The 9,781-nt window shown below is 36.2% G+C and overlaps 1 protein-coding gene across 1 annotated transcript; it reads left to right on the forward strand.

Annotated features, from left to right (window-relative positions):
* The first annotated feature begins 259 nt into the window (after window positions 1–259).
* On the forward strand, window positions 260–9,315 carry LOC122335345. Its single transcript, XM_043233174.1, has 7 exons — window positions 260–315; window positions 921–1,253; window positions 1,908–1,982; window positions 6,905–7,237; window positions 8,182–8,289; window positions 8,368–8,460; window positions 8,547–9,315. Exons 1-7 carry the CDS (start codon window positions 273–275, stop codon window positions 8,585–8,587), a joined length of 1,026 nt encoding a protein of 341 aa, XP_043089109.1. The 5' UTR covers window positions 260–272; the 3' UTR covers window positions 8,588–9,315.
* The last annotated feature ends 466 nt before the right edge of the window (window positions 9,316–9,781 follow it).

Below are 9,781 nucleotides of genomic sequence, written 5' to 3' on the forward strand. Positions count from 1 at the left end.
ATTTACAATATGTTTAAATATATACATCATATGTGTGCCACATAGTTCTCTAACTTCTCATTTCATTTCTTCTAATCCACTGTTCTTCTGCTTGTCTTTTTTGTGACCGAGGGTTTATTCTTCTTGTTACATCTGTCTTTTTTGTGTGTATTTAGTTTAAAACCATAGACCATCTCTGACAGACTTCCTTTCTTCTTTTCTCTGTTGCAGTCGTAGAGTTTCCTGATCAGTGTCAGTAAGAAGGTGTCTGTCAGCGAGGCTTTAGAGAAACAATGCTCATCTTTGGACTTATGCTGCTGCTGCAAACCGCTGCGTGTGAGTCACTTTCATTTTAACAGTGTTATATTAAGAGTTTGCAGTGATCTTACAATAGTTTTCCGATCGTCTTGTCTGTGTGTGTGTTTAAGACAAGTTTTTTAGGTGAATTTCAGTGCTATTGTCGCTGCTGTATAAAACAGTCTGCACTTCTCACAGATGCTGTGTCCCACGTTCAATCTTTTTATACTACATCCTAAAAGTATGTGCATACTTTATAAAGTTCTTACAAAACGAGTGTGTAGTAGAATAGCAGATGATGTTTGGGACAAACTTCTTTATCATAAATGTTTAAACAGATGCTCTGTTCTTAGTGTCTACTTGAATTTCCTGTATTTGGTTAAAGTGTGACGTCTAGCTGTGTGCAGTACTTTTAATTTAGCACTGAAACACACAACATGCCCAAAGTTTCTTTATTTATTATTTTAAAGATTTCTTCTTGTAAATTTTTTTTAATTTATTACACGCTAAACCTGTTGAATTAAATCTGTCCAGAAATTTAAATAAGTTCAGTATCCTAGTCAGGAGACATACAAATTCGTTCATTCATTCTCTCTCTCTCTCTCTCTCTCTCTATCTCTCTCTCTCTGTCACTCGTTCTTTAGGTCTGGATCGGTTCTGCAGTTTTGATGAGTCTGGTCCCTGTTACACAGCTCTGGGACACAAACTCAATCTGATGATGCTGGATGCTAGTGAATATGAGCTGAAGATACAAAAGAGAACAAACGACACACAAGATGATCCAGTTTGTAGAGTAAAGAATGGGGAAATGAAGAGGAGTCAATGTGATCTTTATTATAACAGACCTGAAGTAACAGTAATTAAAGGGACTCTGATAATAAACCCTGTGAACAGAACAGATTCAGGGAATTACAGATTAACTGTCTATAACTCAGATGGCTCAGAAACATCTAGAGATCTTCACGTGATTGTTGAAGGTACAGAAACTAAACCTAGTGAGGCTAGGTTTACAGTTTTTTTTTGTTTTCTTTACTAAAAATACACTTTAAACCCTTTTTGTTTTTATTTGATGTTTATATATAGTTTATTTATGTATACTTTTACTATTTTTATTTACTTTTACTTGGCACTAAATTATAAACAACCAACAAACATTTGTCAGTTAAATCAAAAGAAACAATGTTTTGTATAAACAAAATATGGATTATCTTACAACCTTTCATTTTATTTTTATTGTTATTTTCATGACAGTTTAAAAGACTAATACAGTTATTTATAATGATATTTTGTTATTTGATTCTTATTACTATAATTAAAAACGGTACATTTTATTTGATTCAATATGACACGTCTCTAAGGTTTTGTGATGACAGTATCATGACAGTCATTTTAGACATTATTATTAGCAGTTATGTTAAATATATACAGTTATATACAGTTAATACTGAATTTAAAGTAAAATTGATTTTGTTTTGTCACATTTTCCTTATATGTCAGAAATTAGATGTGAGGTTGAATGTCACAATGCAAAAGAGTTAAATGCCTCCAAAACATTTAGTAAAACATGCTACAGTTTACTTACTATTTCAAAGAGAGAAAGCAGGTGATTCTGTGCTGATGTTTTATTTCAGGATCAGCTACTGCTGCAGCGACCTCTAGCTTGACCTCTAGTTTGACCTCTGCATCAACACAGACATCAGATTACGGTAAGTGTTCCTCTTCAGTTGGTCTGAATGTCATCTACACTACAGCATTTTCTTCAAGGATGTTTGAGTGCTGATCTACGACAAATAATCTAAATAGCAATTAAAACTTATAATAGTGAGGGATCTATAGGCTCTAGTATTTTTTCTGTTCTAGAATTAAAACAGTAAAAAGATGTGATTGGCTCAAAAAATCTGTTTGCACAGCTGTCATCTTCTAAAGAGCAGACAAACAACCAGTCAATGTGTCATGATTTCAGTCTATGTTCCCCTGCCTTGGTTTTTGTGGACTCTTATTTTGAAGTGTTTGTTTCATAGTGTTTTCCACCATCTAATTTGGATTCAAACTGAAAAACAGATTAAGAAAGAAACAAGACTAATATTAGCGTAGATTTTTACGATGTCACGAGTACATTGTGTTCCATTGAGTGTTCCCGGTTCCAGCTGATCTAATTAATGCAGCCTAGCAATCCTTCAACAGATTTGAGTAATAAAAGTGAATTAGTGTTACGTGTAAGCCAGGTTAAAGATATGTGTCTTTAATCTAGATTTCAACTGACAGAGTGTGTCTGCCTCCTGAACAGTGTTAGGGAGATTGGGCCAGAGTTTGGCTGCTAGATAGGAAAGGATCTGCCGCCCGCAGTCGATATTGACATTCTAGGTATTATCAGACATGCAGGACTGTATATCTGGATCAAATATTGAGGAGCTAAACCATTCTGGGCTTTATAAGTAATTAACAAAATTTTAAAATCTATCCGATGTTTGCCAGTGCAGTGTTGACAGGTCATACTTCCTAGTTCTACTAAGGACTCTAGCTGCTGTGTTTTGGAACAGCTGAAGTTTGTTTATCAAGTGTGCAAAACAACCATCCAATAAAGCATTACAATAATTTAACCTCAAGGTTATAAACATTTCTGAATTAGAAAGCATAGGTCATAATTTAGATATATTATTAAGATGGAAAAACGCAATTTTACAGATGCTAGAAAGATGGTTTTCAAAAGAAAGATTGCTGTCAAACAGCACACCTAGGTTCCTAACTGATAAAGAAGAATTAACAGAGCAGCCATCAAGTGTTAGACTGTGTTCTAGATTATTATATGTGGGGTTTTTAGGTCCAATTATTAGCACCTCCGTTTTTAAGAATTTAGCATTAAGAAGTTACTCATCATCCAGTTTTTATATCGACTATGCATTCTGTTAGTTTCTCAGTTTGGTGTGTATCACTGGGCTGTGAAGAAATATACAGCTGAACAGTAATATCTCCCAGAGGTAACATGTAAAGTGTGAAAAGTAACGGCCCTAGCACTGAGCCTTGAGGAACTCCATATTTAACTTAATGATATGATACCTCATTTACTGCTATGAACTGATAGCGGTCAGATAGTTATGATTTGAACCATGCTAAGGTGCTTCCACTAATGCCAACATAGTGTTCTAGTCTCTAGTCTAGAATGTAGTGATCGATAATGTTGAATGCTGCGCTAAGATCTAATAGCACTAATAACGACATAAAACCATGATCAGATAGAAGCAGGTTATTAGTAATTCTAATGACAGCAGTCTCAGTACTATGGTATGGTCTAAATCCTGATTGGAAATCCTCGCAGATACCATTTTTTTTCTAAAAATAAATATAGTTGTGAGGATACTACCTTTTCTAGTATCTTTGACAGGAAAGGGAGATTCGAGATTGGTCGGTAATTCACTAAGTCTTTGGGGTCAAAATGTGGTTTCTTAATGAGAGGCTTAACTACTGCCAGTTTGAAGTTTTTAGGGACATGTCCTAATGGCAATGATGAATTAATAATGGTCAAAATAGGATCTATGACTTCTGGAAGCAGCTCTTTTAATATTTTAGATGGAATAAAGTCCAGCATACATGTTGCTGGTTTTAATGATTTAACAAGTTTGTACAATTTCTCCTCTCCCATAATAGAGAATGAATGGAATTTTTCCTATATCTATAGTTCCCTGTCCAATGTGATACTGTAGCTGGCGGCTCCATGGTTACAGTTTCCTCTCTGATCTAATCTTGGAAGTAAAGTAGTTCATGAACTCATTACTGCTGTACGCTTGGGGAATGATAGCACCAAATAAATACCGGGGGTTGTGTTTGTGGTCTTCTAAAAGAGATGAAAAATAATCAGATCTAGCAGTTTTTATTGCTTTTCTGTATGACAGCATACTCTCCCACCAGGCAATACGAAATACCTCTAATTTAGTTTTTTTTTTTTCTTTAGGGTGCAAGTGTTTTCATTATACCATGGAGTCAGATTGTTTTCTTTCATCTTTCTTAAGTGTAAAGGAGCAACTGTATCTAAAGTGCTAGAAAAAAAAGAGTGCATAGTTTCTATTACATCATCAAGTTTTTGTGCTGTATTAGACACGCTAAGGAATTGAGATAAGTCAGGGAGATTACTTAGAAAGCATTCTTTTGTGGTGGAAGTGATGGTTCTACCATTCTTGTTATTGTAATGAGGAGGAGGAAGCCAGAGTTGAATCCATATGCGGGCATTTAATAAATACAAGGGCAATAATCACAAATGTTATAGCAGGCAGAGAGTCGCTAATAATAAGGAACTCAGAGATATCAACAAGTTCACGGGGGATCCAGAAGACAGTAGTCAGGAAACAAACAATGTGTCTATACCAAGTTGTGAGTCCAATCAGGCAAACAAAACAGAAGGGCAGGTCTTGGAATCGTATAATCGGTAAAACAGGCAGAGATCATGTAAGGTAAACAGAACAATGAGATAGAACGCTTAGTAAGGCAGTAGAACTGGAAATACTTTGCATCATGCTCATGGAGGGACTTTGCTTAGAAAGGCCACAAACAGGAAATGCAGGTAGAGCAAGTTGTTGCGTTTATTTTGGTTTGGATGTTCTCTGCGTATTCTAAATCGGGGAACAGGCGGTCGGTTTAGCCAATCTGTCTGCTTCCTGTCCTGGGCCCTAAACAAGTGTGAGCTCTAAGACTATATGCCATATTTCTCAAGAGAAGAGCGGCACCACCCCAGGAGGGATGAAGACAGGTCAGGTCTGCCCCAGAAACTTATCCAATTGTCAATGAAACCTATTCTGCAGTTATTCTGCAGGCACCACTTAGACATCCAGCCTTTGAGACTGTTGAGGAAAACAGGAAGTTTACCCAATTTTGTAAGTTTGCCTTGTTTATTTGAGTGATACCTTGTATTGTGAACACATTGTGATGTGTTGCTGATTTATCAAGAAGAAGAGACCACACAGAATATAAGTATTTATAAGATACACAGTACACATGGTATTGTATTCACTTATTGAATAGCAGAAAGAAAGACCACCATAGCATCATGTTTAAAATTGTTTATTCAGAAAAGACATTAGGTATGATATATGTAACATTTAGTTAAAGTATAGCCAGAGATAAAATATGTATTAGTAAGAACATTGAAGAATAGGAAAGTTACTGTTGAGTGCTGAGTTCCCGACGCAGAGAGGAGGACATCTTAGAAAGATCTTCGCAGAAGAGCAGACTGATAAGATGGCTGTGTTTTTATAGTGAGCTTCTTGAAAGGGAGGTCTCCAGCTGTACGGGACTTTCCCAAAAGTGTCGACTTGCACCTGTAGCCTATAAAGGAGGCTGCATGATGCCTCCGAACGACCAAGCTCGTAGATTATACAACTTTGTTTTTATTTCTATTTTATATTAGTATTTTATTTGTAATATATTTAACCTATATATAATAAAACTATATCTTATTATAACCAATACGCTCACCTGCCAAAAGACCTGAGCAGAACAGACCACGAAGAAGTCTTCTGTGACCCGTCTTGTGAGTATGATTAAATGCTTATGAGAGACAGGACAGACTCGACTTACTTTACCTAACCTGAGGATAAAAAATAAGGTAGAAGGTGCAGGAGATTTGAGCACCATAAAACAAGACCCAGCATTAACTGGAACGAAAGAGTGGTGTATTGACCCATGACCAGTGCGCCTCACCCAGTTGCCCTGCTGCAGGGGCTCTAAAGCTGGAACCAAACAATGTACATGATTTACTGAACTAGTCGCATCCAAAGCAGTATCTACAACCCTCACATTCTTACTGTCTTCAATTAAAGTTTGAATGCGTGCCTAGCTATTTCCCTGCATTTTTCACACGTGAATCCCTGATCGCTGACAGAGAAACATAAACTATACATGTGGCAAATGGTGCAAGTGACAATGGAAGGAAAAGACATTTACTCACCGTAAGTGATGGAAGATTTACTTACCAATCTTGTTTGACGAGTTTGTAAAAACGGAGCGAACGAGCGCGAGGGAGAGATGAAACAAAGCGGAAAAGAAGACAATAATAGACGCGTAAACACGGGCGGGAACGAAAGTGAAAAGCTGATCAGCTAACGGGTGCTAACGCACCACACGATTTTAGATTAAAGCGAGCAAACGAACAACAGTCAAAATTGTTAGATTAGTTTGATAGCATCAGCAGTATGTAGATAATTAAGGCTATATTTGACCGCTAAAAGAACAGAGGGTGATAAATGAAAGAGTGAAGCTACAAACACACAAACCTCTCAGCAGACAGGAGCAACTGATGATCTGAAACTTCAGATTAGTCACCGACCACAGAGTGAATTCTGCTCTCTGGCTGTTTTTCACATCGTGCAATGGAACAATAACCAGGTTGTTATCCTATATGTGTCTGATTTTAGTTTTGTGCATTTCATTGTGAGTGTGTGTCCAGATACTGTATAACATCCGCAGGAACACAAGTTATGAAGAACAGTGAAGTCTCTTTTAGTTTCAATATCCATAGATGAACCAAGATCAGATACGAATGTCTGTTTCTTTAGTTAAACGTTCATTCTGAGTGTAATTTGTGTCTGGTTTTAATTAATGATGCATGCAGATTGAGTGTGTGTGTTTTGTTCTCCAGGTCTGGATCGGTTCTGCAGTTTTGATCAGTCTGATCCCTGTTACACAGCTCTGGGACACAAACTCAATCTACTGATGGTGAACGCTAGTGAATATGATCTGAAGATACAAAAGAGAATAAACAACCCACTAGATGATCCAGTTTGTAGAGTAAAGAATGATAAAATGAAGAGGAGTCAATGTGATCTTTATAGAAACAGACCTGAAGTAACAGTCATTAAAGGGACTCTGATAATAAACCCTGTGAACAGAACAGATTCAGGGAATTATAGATTAACTCTCCTGAACTCAGAAGGATCAGAAACATCTAGAGATCTTCAGGTGATTGTTGAAGGTACAGAAACTCTCTCATCATCTCATGTTCTCCAAAGATCTCCTCTCCATTGAATCTCTGTGAAGGTTTTTATTCCTGTAGCACACAGTAAACACACTACATACTCCAGTAATAGTCTGAGTCGTGAAGAACCTCGTCAGTCACGCACAGAACACCACGAGACTCAAACCCTGTCCTGGTGAGATCTTAAGACATCAGTGAAGTATTTGATAGACAACATCAACAACAGTGATGCAGAATCTCACAAAACCTGTCAAGAATCTGTAAAAAAAAAAAAGTCACATTTTGCCACAAAATCCTCTTGTGTCAGAGAGCAGTATCTCTGAAATATATTTTGATGGATTGTGATGATTTTAAATAGGAATCTTTTTGGTTGATTCTTAAGAAAAGATTATTAATAAAGTGAGGCTAGGTTTATATATATATATATATATATATATATATATATATATATATATATATATATATATATGTATATTTATTTATTTTTTACATGGCACTAAAAATTTCACAGTAAAATCATAAGAAACAATGTTTTGTATAAAGAAAATATGAGCTATCTTACAACCTTTCATTTTATTTGCATTTTTCATTTTTATTTTTTTTTCATGACAGTCTGAATGACTAATAATGTTATTTATTGTGATATTTTGTTATTTTATTTAATGTAGCAGCAAATATTTTACATGTATGATGACATTATAAGGACAGTAATTTTAGACACATTATTAGTATACATATATAAACAGTTAATATTGAATTTAAAATATAGATTATTTAGTTTTTTTTTTATATATATATTGTCCTCTCGTCATAATATTTGAGGGGTAAATTATCAGAATGTATAATGAGTTCAATGCATCTAAAAACAGTCAGTAAAACATGCTGCAGTTTACTTACTACTTGAGAAAAACAAGTGATTCTGTGCTGATGTTTTATTTCAGGATCATCTTCTGCAGCTGTGACCTCTAGTTTGACCTCTACCTTGACCTCTAGTTTGACCTCTAGCTTGACCTCTGCAGTGACCAGCAGCACACAAACACCAGAACGTGGTACTAGTTTAACAAACACTCTCCTGGAAACATAAAGATTGGGTTTGTCTTGTGTCTAATAGTTGATCTTGTGTTCAGTGTCTGTGGTGTTTGTTCTGGTCTGGTGTCTTCAGATGATGGTTCTGTTGGGTCTTTTAGGAGCTTTTCACATCTACATGAGACACACGTCAGGTGAGAGACATTTATCATCATCATTATGAGTTTGATATGGGGATATTAAGAGTATGAAGGTAATGATGATGATGTGATGCTTTTAGGAAAGAAACAAGAAGATCAGGAAGAGGACGAGAAGATTTAGAGAAGGACATGAACACACAGCAGAAGATTCATGAGAGCAGCAGCAGATCCAAGATTTCCTACATGATTTTAGATGTACTTGTGTACTTTTCATTTCCAATCTCTCTTTGTTAATTTAGACAGGATTGGGAGAGTTACATTTAAAATGTAATTTTTACGTTCTCATTAACCATAGCCTATTCTGCAAGAGGAATGAAACTTATGAGCTTAGGGTACTTTTGCAGACTGTCCGAGTCAGAAAAGTTTACATTCATGTTTAAATGAAATAAATAATATTAAAATTCGAAGTAATCACTTTGGTAAACAAAAAAGCTTTTTGGATGTAACAAATTTGACTACCACCCACTGAAAATTTAATGACATACAATTATTTTGTATTTTAAATACGTGTCTAAGATTGCTCCCTTGTTTTAAATAAAACAGTTCATTACGAGCCATCTCTTCCTTCTTCATTGCTCCTTTTCAAATAGCAATTAAAATGGTCAAAATAAGGATGCTCTGGTCTGATCTATCATGAACTGCGCCTCTGTGGCTCCCTCTGATGGCCACCAAGTCTTATCCTTGCCCCAGCTGGTAATTCTAAGCGTTTATCCCACTATCTTTGCCTTCCCTTTTTTGACCTTGCTCTGTTTCACTGTTTCTCCGATTGTTTGCTGCCTGCCTATTGACCTCCTACCTGTGTACCTCGACTCTGATTCTGTCTGCCTGTCTTGACCCTTGCCCGACTCCGTTTCCGACTCTTCCTACCCTGTGATATTCCTGTTATCGATTTACCGACCCCTGCCTGTTTGACCATTCTTAATAAAGAGCATGCAAATGAATCTGAACGCTTCTGACTTCTCATTACATTATCACTTTCTCCAGTCCAAGATCAATCCCACAATTTACCACGAGTGTGAAGCAGCAATTATTTCCTATGGAGATGTGATTTTCACAAACATTTTGTAGCTTATTCACCATTGTTGGTCCACACTAGTAACACAAATTAGCATCTTTTCAAAAGGTGCTGTTCCAGAAAGTTTTGCCTTTATTTCTGAAATTGGTGATCGTTATACCATTGTTTGAAATGTCAGATAACCATCGCCATCTTTCTCCACCCAGCAACAGCCCTGTTTGGACTATTCATGTAAAGTTCTAGCTAGCTGACTGGTTCAAAACGCACGTATAATGTAAAAGTTACTTCTTCGTTTAAACA

Source organism: Puntigrus tetrazona, unplaced genomic scaffold (genome assembly GCF_018831695.1).
Source record: "Puntigrus tetrazona isolate hp1 unplaced genomic scaffold, ASM1883169v1 S000000765, whole genome shotgun sequence".
In the NCBI taxonomy this organism is placed as follows: Eukaryota; Metazoa; Chordata; class Actinopteri; order Cypriniformes; family Cyprinidae; genus Puntigrus; species Puntigrus tetrazona.